The 17,007-nt window shown below is 43.3% G+C and overlaps 1 protein-coding gene across 8 annotated transcripts in view; it reads right to left on the reverse strand.

Annotated features, from left to right (window-relative positions):
- The window catches only part of Nsmaf (neutral sphingomyelinase (N-SMase) activation associated factor), a 58,634-nt gene that overhangs the window by 25,489 nt on the left and 16,138 nt on the right, over positions 1–17,007 (reverse strand). For all 8 annotated transcript variants that reach the window (XR_390314.4, XM_006537664.3, XM_006537662.4 and 5 more), the window contains 11 exons: positions 16,348–16,426; positions 16,159–16,226; positions 16,047–16,083; positions 13,362–13,412; positions 11,568–11,639; positions 11,135–11,182; positions 10,985–11,037; positions 6,697–6,826; positions 4,707–4,778; positions 3,184–3,292; positions 1,627–1,803 (listed from right to left, as the gene is read on the reverse strand). Coding sequence is in view for 7 of the 8 variants with exons in the window: in XM_006537664.3 (XP_006537727.1) it covers positions 1,627–1,803; positions 3,184–3,292; positions 4,707–4,778; positions 6,697–6,826; positions 10,985–11,037; positions 11,135–11,182; positions 11,568–11,639; positions 13,362–13,412; positions 16,047–16,083; positions 16,159–16,226; positions 16,348–16,426 (896 nt within the window). In the remaining variant the exon portion in view is untranslated. The remainder of the gene's footprint in view (positions 1–1,626; positions 1,804–3,183; positions 3,293–4,706; positions 4,779–6,696; positions 6,827–10,984; positions 11,038–11,134; positions 11,183–11,567; positions 11,640–13,361; positions 13,413–16,046; positions 16,084–16,158; positions 16,227–16,347; positions 16,427–17,007) is intronic.

The raw sequence follows: 17,007 nt of genomic DNA on the forward strand, positions 1-17,007 counted from the left end.
GAAGGAATAGGGAAAGAAAAAGAAAGAAAAAAGTGTCATTTTAAATTACTTTCTAATCAAAATCAAAGAAAGGCTAATTCCAAATAAAACTCCAAAACAAATTTTAAACTCATATTTGTCTGCTAAGGTTTATGCTCTATGTCTGAATTACACTGTGCCATCAGTAACATTAGAAAATCAAAGATTTGAAAATTAACCAAAAAATAGAACCAAGAATATATTCCTAAACAATTGGTTAGCACTTTTAATGACAAGGTTCAACTCACTAAATTGTTAAAAGAACTCTTTGTTTATAATACATAATTTTAAAATGTTATGATATAAAATTACAATATTAACAAATTTTAGGAACATTATTTAAGGGAAAAAGAAAGAAGTGTTAATGCCATAAAAATGTGACAGTGCTACTTGTGGTTGATAGTCTTGAGTGCCAGCGTGAGTGGCCTGGGAACATGCCTCTGCATGGGTCTGCACTGGCATTTCCTGAGACAGTCAGATGGGGATAAGGAGGTTGCATACTAATGAATGGACTGACCCTTTAGTTCATTCCTAATAAGATGTCATTGTTCGAAAGCAGTGAAAAGTAGGAGGCGGGGCCTTTGGAGGAGAAGGTGGCTAGGGACATGGTTTCCAGGCTGTGTTTTTCCTAGCCCTCTGCCATATTCCCTTTCTCTGTCTCCTGGCTTCCATGCCTCCTGGCTGCCATGCCTCCTGGCTGCCATGCCTCCTGGCTGCCATGCCTCCTGGCTCTGCTTAATGCCTCCTTGCTATGATCACTGAACCCTTTGAAACCATGGGCTGAAATCAATCTTCCCTCCTGTAACGTGGGTTCCTCAGGTATTTCTTCATAGGAACAGAGGCCTGAGTGTAGTCACCCCTCATAATGACTATGGATGACTTCCACTTCCCCCTGTGATTAAATGCTCCATAGTAGATGCCTGATTATTAATTTCCTTTTTTGGTATTTAAAATTACAATGTAAATTTAAAATAATGAACTAACTTAAAATTTATAGTGAGAAACTTAAATATTTTTAAACTTGTCACTTACAACACATAATAACAGGAAGACTGAATTAAAATTATGCACTTATTTTTTATGTATGACCTTCGCAAATGTGTAAATACACATAAAACACTATATAACATTTGTCTAATATTTTGAAATAGAAATTGGCAGTCTTTGTTGAGAAAACTGAAATGAGCCCAAGTTTGTCCTATAATAAAATATGATATAAAAAGGAATATGATGGTGTATATATGCTTGGCCCAGGGAGTGTCACTATTAGAAGGTATGGCCCTGTTGGAATAGGTGTGTCACTGTGGACATGGGCTTCAAGACCCTCATCCTAGCTGCCTGGAAGCCAGTACTGTACTAGCAGCCTTCAGATGAAGATGTAGAACTCTCAGCTCCTCCTGCACCATGCCTGCCTGGATACTGCCATGTTCCTGCCTTGATGATAATGGGCTGAACCTCTGAACCTGTAAGCCAGCCCCAATTCAATGTTGTCCTTTATGAGACTTGCATTGGTCATGGTGTCTGTTCGCAGCAGTAGATCCTAACTAAGACAACATGCTTCCCTTTGGAAGCAGCTCCGCATTGGAACCCATGCATGGCTGCACTCACCTAGCTCTGGGCTGGAGTAATCACTTATTATCCATGGAAACACAGGGTACTGGGACAGGTCATTGCAGCTGCGGTCGGCCAGGTTGTTGAGGTGGAGCAGGTACTGGTAGTTGGAAAGGTGCCCTCGCTGCCACTGCAGCATGTAGCTCTCCGCAGTGTGTTCTGCAGCGTGGTGTTCTGAGGGGAGAGAGGCCTTGGCAGTCACTGCCCTTCGCAGGGCACTGGCTAGCTTTGACTTAATGTGTCGGACGGAACAAGCCTACTGAGTGTGGCTCCTTCTACCAGCTTCTCAAATGTTCATTTGTTCTCACACAGATCCAGGAAAAGAAGTTATCAAGTATATTGAACTTCTATCAAGCCACTCCCAGACGTTACATAACTTTACAACTACTGAGAATATGCCGTGAATACACAAGTATTGTGTGACAACAGATGACAAGTCCACAGTGAGTAGCACAGAGTTCTACAGAACGTGATGGGTTTGGACAGTTTTAAGAAACATGGCCAGCCAGGCGTGGCGGCACACACCTTTAATCCCAGCACTCGGGACAGATTTCTGAGTTTGAGGCCAGCCTGGTCTACAAAGTGAGTTCCAGGACAGCAGGGCTATACAGAGAAACTTTGTCTCAAAAAAACAAAAAAAGAAAAAAGAAAAAAGAAACATGGCCACTTGCACACACTGCCCCCACATTTTTTATGAAGCCATAACAAAACCACCTAGGCTTAATCAAGCTTTCTATAGATTCTGAAGAGGTGGGCCGCTGCCAGTTTGTCCGCTACATGTTCTCTATGAACTCCAGAAAAACAAAACTCCAAAGAAAAAGGGGGATTTTGCAGCAGGACTAAGTGTCAAACCAGAACAAACAGGAAGGAAAAATGGCCTGTTAGTGAGAATTTTGGATTTAGAAAGGCTGGGATGACTCAACTTTCCCACAAATGAGTAGATTTGCCATTTTGTTTAGAAAACTCTGCTTTTCTGAATCTAACCTCTTCCAGGGATGTATCAAACAACTAGCTCCTACGCTGTTTGGCTATTTCTGTATTCTTACTTCCTTTTAACCAAGTTTCTAATTAACTACCAGGAAAGGCTTTAAAACATGAAACATTTCTTTATTCTAGCTCTTGGCCCTTTGGGCAAAGCTTGAACAAACTTAGAAGCGAGTTCAGACAGAAGGAGCAGTGGCTGGAGAGCAGAGGGAGGGAGCGGCTTTGGTGGTAACCTGGGCATTCACCTACACAAACATCCTCTCCCACCTTAGAACAAAATTAAATCATGACGTGATCGGACATAAAAACACTTGAGTAGACTCTTTGTAACTCACTCAAGTTGGAGGTCATTAAAATGGGGACTTATTTAAACACATTCATCCAGTGCTCTAAAAACATACAAATGAACTATTACCAGAATAAATTCACATTTCTCTTGTTTTTAAGATATTATATCAGAGAACAAACAAGTATAACTATGGCAAAATGGTGTCTGTTCTCTTACTTGCTGTCCCAGCTTCTTAGGTGCTTATCTACCTTCAATAAATAGACACAAAGAGACCAGCAAACCTAGGTACGTGGCGATATAAAAATAGAGATCATCTCTGTCTTGAGGCTCATAGAACTTTAGGTATATGTCGGAACACAGGTCGTCATCTGTGCAAAACACTTCCAAGCCCTAAAGATTCAGAAAAAATAAACAAATAGTACCATGTTCATCCTGAAATCACATATGTACATAATCTTAAAAGTCAGGTAAGCATCTATACACTTGAGTTTTCGACCTTGTTTACATTTATAATTTGATTCAAGGATATGTGTCCCTATATTCATCTTTGTGGTCTTAAAACTTCTTAAGATGAAGAGATATACCTTAGACAAACAATGTAATTCTCTTTGGTACTAAATACTGCTACTGACAGTAGTTTTTATGAATTTACAATTCTGAAATTTAAAATTAGATGGCCAATTATCCCACATTTCTTTCCTGGATATAAATGTTTAGCTTTCTTGCATATATTAAATAACCATGAAACGTAACAAAATAATAATCAAATAGCCCATTCAATTATGGTTATTTTTTTAAAAAAACCTATGAGCAGAATGTGTTCTCAGCACTCAGGAGGCTGATGCAGGAGAACATGAGTTCTGGGCCATCTGGTCAGTACAGTAAGGCCAAGTCTTGAGAGAAAAGAAAATGGTAAGCTTCCTGGACACCATGCTGGCAAAGTAAGATGGGAAAGGCCAGCCAGGAGAGCCTGGATTCACGGCTGCTTTCTGTGTCTGTGCAGCAGCTGGGCCTCGGGCCGCGGGCCGGCAGCCAGGAAGCCGAACCAATAGGAATCTCGTTGCTCTGCTGGCATTGCTGGCCTATAGCAAGAGCACAGGTTTCTAGTCAGATCTGTTTTCCTTGGTTTTCTCCCAACATTACAAATGGACAGAAAATAGGTAGCAAAGTGCTTGAATTTTACAACCTAAAAATACAAAACCAAACTACTTATAGTCAGCAAGAGAAAATGAATTTATATTGACGTCAGTCCAAAACACCGTGGCCTCATCTCCTGAGTGGTGATTCATTTCTAAGATGCCTATGAGAGACCAAGGTAAGTGTGCTCTGTGCACGGTGAGGGACGTGGTGGGAAGAGGCAGCCCAATGCCTTAATGGTTGTCTTCCCTATTTCTCTTTCATTGAGCTCAAAGGCTACATTAAACGCTGTGGCTGGTTGCCTGTTCGCTCTCCCTGTACTAAAGGACTTTGAGGGTCCTCCCAGTCTCACTCTGAGACCCACCTGCAGTGGGTACAAGGTGGAGGCACACTGGACTGCTCTGCAAACACTGGTCTAGCCTCAGGCCAGAAGCTCTGAAAACTCACGAGCAAGAAGCTGGAGAACTCTCCAGCGTTTTGCTCTTTGAACAAAAAAATATTTTCTGCAATAGAACCTCTTATTTCCAGAAATGTAATTCCTGTATCAATTTCTAGCTTCCACATGCTCACAGACTGCACATGTGTGCTTCCAGGCCTGTGCAGGGGCCTACAAGTCATTCAGCCGCTACACTGCAGACTTGACTCCCCCACAGGCAACCGAACTCACCAAAGGCATGAGGCCGTGCCTCCTTTTGTAAATGCGCCGGACATCCTGCAGTGTTATCTGGACCACAGGTTTCTTTAAAAAGCACAGAGACAGTGTCAAGTGTCACAACTGTAGCTCAGTTAGAAACTGTTTGGTTGTATCTTACAGTAGGGAGGAAGAGAAGCCCATCCTTGCCTTCCCACTGCGCTGCAGGTGAACACCTAGGTGAGATCTTGGACAAATCATACCTGGTTTCACATTTAGCTTGGACACGTTTCTAACCCTTGTCAGTAATCTCAGATGAAAATGGTACCTTCATCTTTCAGGTATCACAAGGGTTAGTGTATAGTGTGGAACATTCAGGAATGAGCATAAATAGCTATTCAAAAAGTCTGTTCTTTTAGAAAATTATTTGTCTGTCTGTCTGATTGTCGATGTACCTTAGAGTGTCTGCAGGCACCTAAGTATGTAGGGCTACATGCATCTTCACTCATATGTGAAGGCCAGGAGGATTCATCAGGTGCCCCTTGCTCTCTCTCTCTCTCTCTCTCTCTCTCTCTCTCTCTCTCTCTCGCTCTTGCTCTCTCTCCACCTATCTGTTGGGGCAGGGTCTCTCCCTGAACCTGTCTCCACCCAGCTCTGCGCTGAGGTTTCTGGGATGCATGGGATGCCATGTGCTGTGGGTGCCAGGGTTCTAGCTCTGGTCCTCATGGCTGGCAGCACATGCTCTTAACTACTGAACCATTGCTCCAGCCCTGAGTTTCTCTAGGGCTTGCTTTTCCCTATCATCTTTTTTATTTTAAAGAATTATGTTTTTCATCTCCTTAATATTACAGAGTATTAAAGCTCATAAATTAAAACATAATTAAAGCTGTTACTTTTTTAAAGGAAAAAAAATTGATTCTCTGGAACTTGAAATAATAATAATAAACAGTAATAAGAGAGAGTCAAAATTAGAAAATATTGTATGCTTAGGTAAAGGGCAGAGCTCCAACATTCCTGCTCCCAGGTGACAGGAAAGCCAGGCTATGCATCAGTGAGGAAGCCTGGCCAGGAGTTGGGAATAAACACATGTGCACTGTGTCCCCTGAGGCTGTGGTGCCATACATTTTCTGCAAGTTTCTGACCAAAAATAGTAACAGTAGCAGCCAGTATCAGAGAACACCAAGCCAGCCAGCCATGTGCCATGTCATTGGAAGCTTTGCCCAGTATGTGCCGCCATCTAGTGAACAAAAGTGTTATGACACCATGTCTGAGTGAGGTGTTTAGAGCCAATGAAGCCTAGACAATTTCCAGAGCATTCTCTTCTTCCACAGAAAATGCCCGCCCCCTGTGGTTAAGGTTCCCTGCAAACGGCACAGCTGTGTGGCCAGAGAGACGGGACTTGTCCTGCTAGCATGGCCCACACAGAAAAGGCCCATCTCTGGAAAAGCAAGCAGTGAGTCTCTACTAGTGTTAGTGTGGTGTAGAGATCTGAGTTTGTGTTCACTTCCTGGCATAGTTTTAGGTCTAGTGTTCTCAAAGAGAAGATGATTTCCTAGATGGTGGGAGGGGACGGTCCTACAGCTGCTGACTGTGGCATCATACATGATGCCACACTAGCTGTGAGAACCTTACACCAGCACTCACGGAAGCCAGAGACCCACTGTCTGCAGTGAAGGAGAAGCAAGCAGTCCCCCTCTCACCATCAGCTTCTCATTCACCACAGCCTTTTCTGGGTGTCTTACCCCGAGCTTCCCAGCAGGAGGAGAAGTCTCATCCATAGTCAGGAGGGGCGGACTTTCTTTACGCACTACTGGGTACAAGGTCCTTCAGAATGGCTGAAATACGGGGGAGTGTGCATCTACTCCAACTACACAGGGCACTAGGAAGCCACACTGCTACACAGGGTTGTCAAACGACTTTGACCTTCCCCAAGATGTGAGGGCATAGTAACTATAACATCAGGTTCCTGGAAAATTTAGCTGAAAGACAGAAGCAAGCACTGAACATGGCCCCGAGATCTACGTACCGGGTACCCATTGAGAGGCTGGAAATACAGGCTGGTGTCTGTAATGCACACATGCCCAGGGTTCGTCACTAGAGGTGTTACCATCTCTGCTTTGCACTCCATGTGCAGCTTTTCAGAAACACTTTGGAACCTGCAAAGATGTTTCCAGCAAAAGTAAGAAAAGTTAGGAACCAATCCACTGCCTCGGCTTAACCTCAGTGTGAGTGAGCTTGCTTACCTGCCGAAACACTACAGTCATCAAGTGGCTGCTTAAATAAGGTTGACATGCTTTCAAATGGCACAATGGAGGCCTGGCTTGTTTATTAATTGAAGAGCTTACATATCACAGAAACAAATGTCTCCTAACTGATCAGTCCTGAAGCTCTTTCTCCATCATGTGACTTCCTACTTTTATATTGTTAAGACCGACTTTTAGAGCCTACATAAAGAGCAGCGGTGCTACGTTTTATGCCAGCACTAGGAGGAAGCTGAGACAGGAGCTTGGGCCACAGAGAAAGACCCTACCCTTAGCACACTTCCTTTATCAGGGTTAGAACACATAATTACAATTGCTTTTAGGTCAGTTTCATTTCTCCATATAAAACCACTCAAAGATGCCTTTTCTACTCCTAAAATGCTTAACTAAAAAATAACTCCATTTCTGATTTGTGAATTTAAAAAGTAGTGTGGAAACAACTAAATTATCAATATTCTTGGATGATTACTTTGTTAAATAACTGGATTAACAGTAAATCTCAGGGTCTAGAAGTGCAGCTCGGTGCTAGAGCAGCGCTGATCATGCTGGAGCCTGGCTCAGTCCTGGCACCGAGATAACTAAGGAAAGAATCTTGTTTCCAGGGCGTGACACTGGCACAAACTTTCCTCTGAGTATGTGAAAACGCGAAGGGACCCCTGAAGTTCTTGCCCAATGATAGAAATCAACTGGCAAGTGGATCATCCTCATGAGTCCTTAGAACCAATCAGAAACCCAAGAATGCAAACTTATTTAAATGACCTTGACTGCAAGAGGGAAGAAACAGACCAACAGGTCAGAGGCAGGAGGAGGGTGGCTTCACAGTGGTGAGACAGTCTCTAGGCTTGGACAGCTCCAGTAATTCTACAATTGTCGCTGTCAGCTTTAGTGTGTCTCTCCAGCAAATGACAAATGAATCAAGCAAGCACCACAATGGTCTGCACCCTTGGAAGGACCCTCAGCCAACTAAAAGGGAACCAGTACTGCAGACAGGGACTCAAGAACTGTATAAGTTTCCTACCAGGAACCAGGAAATATTCACCAAGAGCGACCATGTATTGGACTATGAGACAAATTCAAAATTCAAAATTCACACCAGAGGAGTGAAATACAAAACATATTTACTGATCAATTATTAATAACCAGCAACAGAAAGATAGCTATAAAATCCTCAGCTGTGTGAAAACTAAGCAACATACTTTGAATCACCTATGGGCAAAGGAAGAACTGGCAGCATTAATTACAAAGTGGGTGACTGAGACGGGTCCTGAAGTCCTTCTAAGTCCTTCTAAGTGGGGACCTTCTAAGATGAAGTGCTACTATAACAAGGAAAAGTCTGATGCCTGCTCCTACAGCCTTGCTCCTCGCAGCTACAGGAAGCCTCCTTTGTGCTCTATAAGCTGGAGAAAGAAATCAGAAAAGCAGACATAAGCTTTAAATAAAATGGAGGAGCAGAGCAGTGGCATGAATGTGCCAAGGAGCATGGCAAGATCCAAAGGAGACTGGAAATGCATTAACAAACATACAACTCATAAGTCATAGGATATCTGTGTTCATTACATTATCCTTTAAGGTTGTCAGAATTTGAAACTTTTCAACATAAAAAGTAGGGAAAATATAGCCCTATTTCTTCAATAAGAGGCATTTCTTCAAAAATATGATGAAAGCTTATGTTTGCGAGTTTACTTTCCTTTTTTAGAAATGCACATTCTAAAAATTTTATACATTTCTAGTATGCACATAACTAGAATATCTCATTTTATAACTACAAAAATTCCTCTCTAAATCCCTCAGTATAACATTTTGGGTTCAGGACAAGTAAATCAAAACTTTCAAAGTGAACCACTTTTTAATTTTTTTTAAGATTCATTTATCCCCTGTGGTGTTCATGAGTCTTGCCCACATATATATCTGTGTACTGCACGTGTGTACCTGATACCCTAGGAGGTCGGGTCCCCTAGAAGTGGAGTTATAGACAGTTTGTGCCACCAGGCATCAATAGTTATTATAAAGATAAAATACAGAAGAGTATGGCATAAAAATATAGGCAAGTAGCCCACATCTAATTAATATAAGGCAAGAAATGAAATATATCCCCAGACTGGAATAATAAAGAAGCACCATTATTTTCAGAAAATGTATTGCATGCTTAATTAATAAAGCTAAGAAAATCAATGTGAAAACCATTAGAACAGTAAGTGTACTTTCTTGGCCCTGTGGGAATGATAGGAAAGTACTCTAGTCAATTCTAAGGGCCAAAGAAAGACTCTCCTGAAGAACTAACAGCTAAGCTAAAATCAGAAAGCCCAGTTATCCAGGAGCAAGAGGCAGGAACACGTCCTAGTCATGAGAAACAAGGGGCTAAGAGGAGGGAGCAGAGGAAAGAGAATGTGAGGGAACAGAAAACAAGAAGTCTGTGACCAGCAGGATCTGCTCGGTTCCAAGCAGCCAAAGCCCAGAAACTCACAAGAGCAAACATCTGTCTGGAGCTGTGAGCAGCGAGCAAGCACCACCACGGGAGAGGCTGAGACCATGCCAGGATTATACAAGACCATGTACAATCTTGTACATTGTAAGTTCCAACAGTCAAGGGATAAACGTGTTCTTTACACAGGGCAAAACTTAGCATGTCATTGGGTTCAGGGATGACGAGGAACTGAGGAGGGAAGCCGAGCACTGAGAAGATGGACTGAGGCCATCATAGTGGAGAAGACAAGTGGACAGGCTAGAGAGACGGTCACAGTGGGGATGCACGGGCTTTATAGTGGCAGAGGTCAGGAAGGAGAAGGGCAGAGGAAGCTCTGGGGTCTCTCATTCATAGGCTGAACCATCCCCTAAGAGGAGCAGGTTGGTGTAAGATGAGATGAGTGTAGCTCTGTCTGTGTTGCTGGGACCAGCACTCACAGCCTCACTTGTTCCTCTCTCACAGCCTCACTTGCTCCTCTCTCACAGCCTCACTTGTTCCTCTCTCACAGCCTCACTTGTTCCTCTCTCACAGCCTCACTTGCTCCTCTCTCACAGCCTCACTTGTTCCTCTCTCACAGCCTCACTTGTTCCTCTCTCACAGCCTCACTTGCTCCTCTCACAGCCTCACTTGTTCCTCTCTCACAGCCTCACTTGTTCCTCTCTCACAGCCTCACTTGTTCCTCTCTCACAGCCTCACTTGCTCCTCTCTCACAGCCTCACTTGTTCCTCTCTCACAGCCTCACTTGTTCCTCTCACAGCCTCACTTGCTCCTCTCTCACAGCCTCACTTGTTCCTCTCTCACAGCCTCACTTGTTCCTCTCTCACAGCCTCACTTGTTCCTCTCTCACAGCCTCACTTGCTCCTCTCACAGCCTCACTTGCTCCTCTCTCACAGCCTCACTTGTTCCTCTCTCACAGCCTCACTTGTTCCTCTCTCACAGCCTCACTTGTTCCTCTCACAGCCTCACTTGCTCCTCTCTCACAGCCTCACTTGTTCCTCTCTCACAGCCTCACTTGCTCCTCTCTCACAGCCTCACTTGCTCCTCTCTCACAGCCTCACTTGTTCCTCTCTCACAGCCTCACTTGCTCCTCTCTCACAGCCTCACTTGCTCCTCTCTCACAGCCTCACTTGTTCCTCTCTCACAGCCTCACTTGCTCCTCTCTCACAGCCTCACTTGCTCCTCTCTCACAGCCTCACTTGCTCCTCTCTCACAGCCTCACTTGCTCCTCTCTCACAGCCTCACTTGCTCCTCTCTCACAGCCTCACTTGCTCCTCTCTCACAGCCTCACTTGCTCCTCTCTCACAGCCTCACTTGCTCCTCTCTCACAGCCTCACTTGCTCCTCTCTCACAGCCTCACTTGCTCCTCTCTCACAGCCTCACTTGCTCCTCTCTCACAGCCTCACTTGCTCCTCTCTCACAGCCTCACTTGTTCCTCTCTCACAGCCTCACTTGTTCCTCTCTCACAGCCTCACTTGTTCCTCTCTCACAGCCTCACTTGTTCCTCTCTCACAGCCTCACTTGTTCCTCTCTCACAGCCCAGCCTGTTCACTGCATTCTAATCAGAAAAAAAATATATATCAAAATCTTACCTGTTTTTGTCAAATGATGTCCTAGCCAGACGTGACTGCAAGATAGCTGTTATCTATGAGAAAACCATTTTAAAAATATGGATGTGAGTCTAAGTGAGATAAACAAAAGTTAATTCCTAACCAAACATAGCAATTGCTCAGGACACTCACCATGGCCATTTGGTCACCAAGTTTATCAAGGCAGGATGCTCTGTGCAGCTACAATGTTACAAATACACACCATTAGTTTTTCTTGAAGATAGTGACAAGTATTTGTTTAGAAGCGCTGTAAAAATACTGACTATTCTGACTTAGAAACAGTGAAGATTCTGATATGTCTAGCTTTTCCTTCTTAAGTTTTCAAATTCAACAAATTCAAGTAAATCTGCAGCATGTATAGGAAAGTGACGATTACTTGTGCACTATGAAATACAAGGTTTCTTGAGCCTTTAGTCCCAGTACAAGGGAGGCGGAGGCAGGAGGGGGGCCAGGCTCAGCCACCTGAGCTCTCCTGCCTCAAAAACCAAAAGGGAAAACTAAACCAAAGGTTTCCGACTGGCTCTGCTCTGTGTTCTGCCGGTGCTAGTGTGGAAGGCTGGCTTACCTGTAGCAATGTCTCCACAACATCTTCCACCTTCCCAGAAACTTCCAGTTCAAAGACATACTCCATTTTTCCCTAGCAGGACAGAAGCAGCAGCTTGTCAGCCTGATGCTGTAAGAGCATCTACACAGCAACTGCCAATCTCCCTCCGCATTTCTTGTGGCCCAATCACGTCAACATATGAAGTCAGTCACAAAAATGCAAGCGTATTGTTTGTGTATGTCTGTGAAAGAGTACCTGAGTGGAATTCACACCCAAATCACTAGAGTCAGTCAAACAGATTAACCTCTTCCATGTGAGTCTTGTCTGTCAAGGGCCAAGGAGAAGAAAAGACCAAAATCTCCCCCTTTGTGACTGTCTCCATGCTGGACACCGGCTTCCCTTCCCTTCAGACACAGAGTTCTCACACTGTTGGCTCTTCAGAGGCTGGAAGTCCACCTCACCTCACATGTTAATTCCTTGTAATAAATTCCTTATATCACTCTCTGCCTTAATTTCCCTCATGTACTATGTGTACACAGACATGCACAAGGACTCATGTGCACAAACATACACGCATACATATACACACACATGCTCATAATATATAAATATAATATCCTGATAATATGTGTTCTTAGAGAACCCTCCCATGAACCAATAGCTATGTGGCTAGCAGTTGAAATACAGCTCTGTACTTTGGATAGTCTCAGCGAAGCTACCTGGTGAAGGGTACCCAGGTATGCTTTCGACTTGAAAGGAGGGTAGTCTATTGCTCATAGGGGTTTTTGTCAAAGAGTAGAGGCAGTGTCACAACAAGAGAACAGTCACAAGGTGAGACACACTTAGCAGGTAGGAAGGGACAGTTACACACAGTGGATATGAACTGCACTACACGTTCTCTTGTCTATAAACTGCATAAGCAGTTTATGTTTCATATGCTACTGGAGAAGATACAACAGGCTGGTCTGCAAATGGAGCTGACTCAGCATGTGAGGCTGGGTTTGCACAGACAACGTGGCTTTCCTAGTTCACAGAAGTGTCCTTAGAAGGAGCTAGCTGCATATGCCCCTTAGTGCTGTACTACCGCCTTTAGTAGGACACAGTCCTGCTGCAGTGGACTAAGTGCAAAGGATACCAACAGGAGAGCCCAACAAGTGCCTACGCGTCCCTGAAAACAAAGCCTTAGACCGTCTACAAAGTTAAGACTTAGAAAGCAAAGACTGGGATCAAATATAGGATACATCGAAAACTGTAAATATTTCTTGAATACTCTTAAAAATAAATTTTCAGTAATGTTAAGCAAAAAATTTTCAGCAACACATAGTAAATATGCTTACAAATTTACACATTGAAGCTTCAGTTTCTTTCTGTTTAAAAAAGATGTGTTTGTTTTTATTGTGTGCGTGTGGATACTTTGCTTGCACACATGTGTATCATGTGTGTGCAGTGCCTTCAGGGGCCAGAAGAGGGCAGGAGAGCCACAGGCACCGGAGTTACAAATGGTTTTTAGCTGCCAGATAGGTAAGAAACCCTGGTCCTCTGGAAGAGCAGCCAGTGCCTAACCCTGAGCCTTCTCTCCATTTCTTTCCCTTCTAACACCATCTCTAAGCTTTTGCTATTAGGACTAAAGCCTGTGGAGTGCAGGGGTACTTTTGCAATAACTGTTAATGAACTTTGTTTTTTTGTTTGTTTGTTAATGAATTTTGAAATACTCAGCATTACCATATTTGATTAAAGATGTTAACAAAATCATAAAAATCTTATTCATCAAAATCACTACATAAACTTCAATAATACATGAGAGGCTTTACCTACCCGCTCTATCTTATACGGTGCCACAATGTTGTGCTCCTTAATAAAGTATATCTGAGAAAGACAAGGCAACATTGAAACAATAATCAAAAGCTTTCACTAAAAGAATTCCTATAAAAATTCTATGAACTCGAGGTTTAAATTGTTGTTACACAATCTCTATTTGCAAAGGTACCCATATTTATATTAGTATGGTTTTAAAGTACTGACATTGAAATCACAAATGTTATATTAAAAAGTGAATCACCAATAAGTGGATACAATACATCTTGTAAATGTTATTATTTGTACCAAGTAGTCAATCACATAAGGCTAGGAAGTTGACAATCCAGGAGACAGTTCTCTAACAAATGGAAAAAGCAAAGGCATGGAGGTATGACACATTCAAAGACATCAAAAAGTGATGTCACCTCCCTCAAGGAGCATAGCCTCATGGTGTCTGCATGAGGCCACCACTCCACCTGCATCTTAAAACTATAGAATCAATACCACCATCTCCAGAGTGCATCATACCTGGACTGTTATTTCCTGCCTTTCCCCTCATATGTAACTCCTCCCCTCTCCACTGTTCCTGAATCTCAAGGGCAGTTGTTCTAGCAGTGTTCAGAATGCAGACACTGCTCTGTCCCTGTGTGTTCACTAACTGCTCTGAGGAGAGCTAGAATGGCACCCTCTTCCATTTCAAACAGGTAGCCACATTGATGGTATCACACCATCCTCTGGCCATTTGTCTGACCGTTGTGTAGCAAGACTCTTTGCTAGAGTTATTTGTAACTTCTTTGGGCCCTTAGCCACCCTTTATCCCACTAAACTACTGAAGCCACTCCTTCTGAGACCTCCAGGTCACCAAACCTCATAATCAATTGTCTAGCCTCTGTGGCTGCCATGGGAAGTTCTACCCTGCCCCAGGACTTGAAGTTCCTTAGAAACCCCAACTCTTCCTTTATCTTTCTGGCTTCAGCCTCATGAAACCTAGACAAGAACACCCTGGCGTCTGCTCCAAGTCTCGGGGAGGTCTACATACACCCCATTCATCAAATCTCCAGCAAGCTTTTCCTCCCCATGTGCCCCAGCCCTGGCCTTTTATTTCAGTAAAAGGTAGCCCGATCCAGCTGGTCAGAAGTCTTTCTGGGTTGTCCTGTTTTGTGTGCATTGCCAGGCTTTTCTGCAGACTCACTCTCACCATCCTGACCTAAACAAAGCACCAGGGTTTTGGTGCCCCCAGACTCTCATGGCTCCACTCTGGACCATCATCAGAAAGACTGCAAACACACACAAACCAGGTCAGAGCCGCTCTCTTCCAGCTCCCGGTGGTTTCCTTATCTGCTCTGACTCTCCAGCCTTCCGCTGGGTCAGAGCTCCCCACAGCAGTGGCCCTGCTCCTACCCCAGTCTTCCTGTAGTACTCGCTCTGCTCTGAATCTTCTGACTGACCAGCTCCTGTGTCTCCTAGCCTGTTTATCTAAAACAGCACCGCAGCAGTCCCTAACCTGCCCCACTCCCGCCCTGCCTCCACTTCCTCTGTAACATTCATCACTAATTCGAACTAGAAAAAGTACCCTTTCCTTCCCAGCTATGGAAGGCCTGCAATAAGCTCAGGATGTACTAAGAAATACACACTGTGCACACAGAGCCAGGGTTAATAACAGCGCCCCCCACGAAGCACATGGCAGGAGCTGATTGCACCTGGAGCATTAAATATGGAGTTGAAGATAGTTCATGAATCTTTGCTTTCCTTAAAACTGGAATTCCAGAAGGCACTAACAGAAAGTTATTTAAGCCAAAATCTAACAGATTTCATAAGATAAATGTCAGCACATGTTTCACAGTGTTCTAGGAAGGAAGGGGTCAGTGATTCAGACAGCTGGGGTCGCTCTTTCCCTCTACTCCTGAGATGCTCCAGGCACTGTGCTGTGCAAATCTCTGCACCCAGTGCTCAAGAGCAGGCATGTCCCCAGAGGCGTCCTGCACCCGACTGAGCACAGAATGATGAGTGATGACTGGGACACTTTAGAATGCACAGGACTTAACCCAGCTAACACATCCTCAGACAAAGTATGTGACGTTGCAAGTCAGAGGAACAATGGAAGACCTCTGCCCTTTCTTTACTTAGTTTTTTCAGTCTACAAACTAACTAATGATATGCCAACAGAAAACTACATTTTAATTTCTAACGTGATGCCAATACTGGTTTGAGTTCAACTGTGGATGCATAAGTATGCCAAATGCGGCATGCATCCGGAATGAACAAAAACAAATCCTGTAGTCATTCCTGAGAGGAGGGACTCCCCTTCCTGAGGCACGCTGGGCTGTCATGTAAGCCTGAGGTCACTGAGGCAGCCTGGCCCTGGCTTCCCACCTTTACACTGGAGGCCACAGAAGGAACTGCTGTGCGCTCATTCCAAACCTCCTGCAATGGGCTCCTGAGGACCAACTGCAATTCTTATACTTAGTAAAAAGTACAGAGGCTACTGTGAGAAAAACCTTAGTTTTTAAAAAGTTTATTTCTCAATGATCAAATTCTCTAGGCATTTAAACATCTATTGCAAGTGTTTTCAGTTGAGATTTATATGAATGAATAATTTCATCATGCAAAAAAATTATACACACTAACATCAAAATCTTCACACAAGTTTGAAAAATTACATACTAACATTTTAATAAGTATTTTTACTAAATGCTTTCTTACCTGACTGAAAATGAGTGAAATACCCCATGATTTTGCCCTGAAATGAAGATAAAAATCATCAGATATATAACATCTTTTGTTGAAATAAAATTAAAAGTGAAAAATGACCTACTTTGCAAAGTGTTTATTGGCTCCATTTTCTCCATGTTTTCCTATTTTTAAACAGTCTCTCAAAGGAATCTGGATAAAATTGAGAGAGATTATTATTAAAAAAAAAAGTAAAGATGAAAGTACACAGTCAGTCAGACAGACAGACACACACAATTAGGAATGTTTCTGCTCGCATTCAAAACACCTTTACCTTAAGAATGGGCTGAGATATTGCATCTGGTTCAAAAATCACTGATTTTGAACATATCTTTAAGGAGCCTCTGATTTTCCTGGAGCCAGAGGAGAAGAGACAGATTATCTGATGAATACCAAGACAACCTCAAAAGTTATTTACTTTAACTAGAACATGGATTGCTAAGGTGTCAGCTAGTCAAAGCTCAGCAGTGAGAGAAAGGCTGTGGCAGAGCGGTGACCATGACGGCCACCACGACCCTTTATCGCACGCCACTCTCAGGAGGCTGGAGAAATACGCACGGGCTGAAGTGCAACCCCGTGAACCCATTGATTACTAACAATTATCAACATTATCATTATTGTTATTTTGAATCTTCACAACCGCTCTCCACATAACCACAGATGTGTTAAGTAAACAGGAAGATACTAGAAGGTTGCAAACTAATACTACACCACTTTATGAGGACCTGAGCATTCAAGGATTTATGAGACTCTAAGGAAAAAAATCTGTGAGTCTCTATCTGTATATAACTTAGAACATATCTAAAGTGTCAAAAACAAAACAAACAAACAACCAAACAAACAAAAATCCCACTAAAACTATGGTCGTTTAGTCTGAGGACATCCTCCCAACTTCCAGCGCAACACTCTCTCCTCTTGTGTGGAGGACGTTTGC

Source organism: Mus musculus, chromosome 4 (genome assembly GCF_000001635.26).
Source record: "Mus musculus strain C57BL/6J chromosome 4, GRCm38.p6 C57BL/6J".
Lineage (NCBI taxonomy): Eukaryota > Metazoa > Chordata > Mammalia > Rodentia > Muridae > Mus > Mus musculus.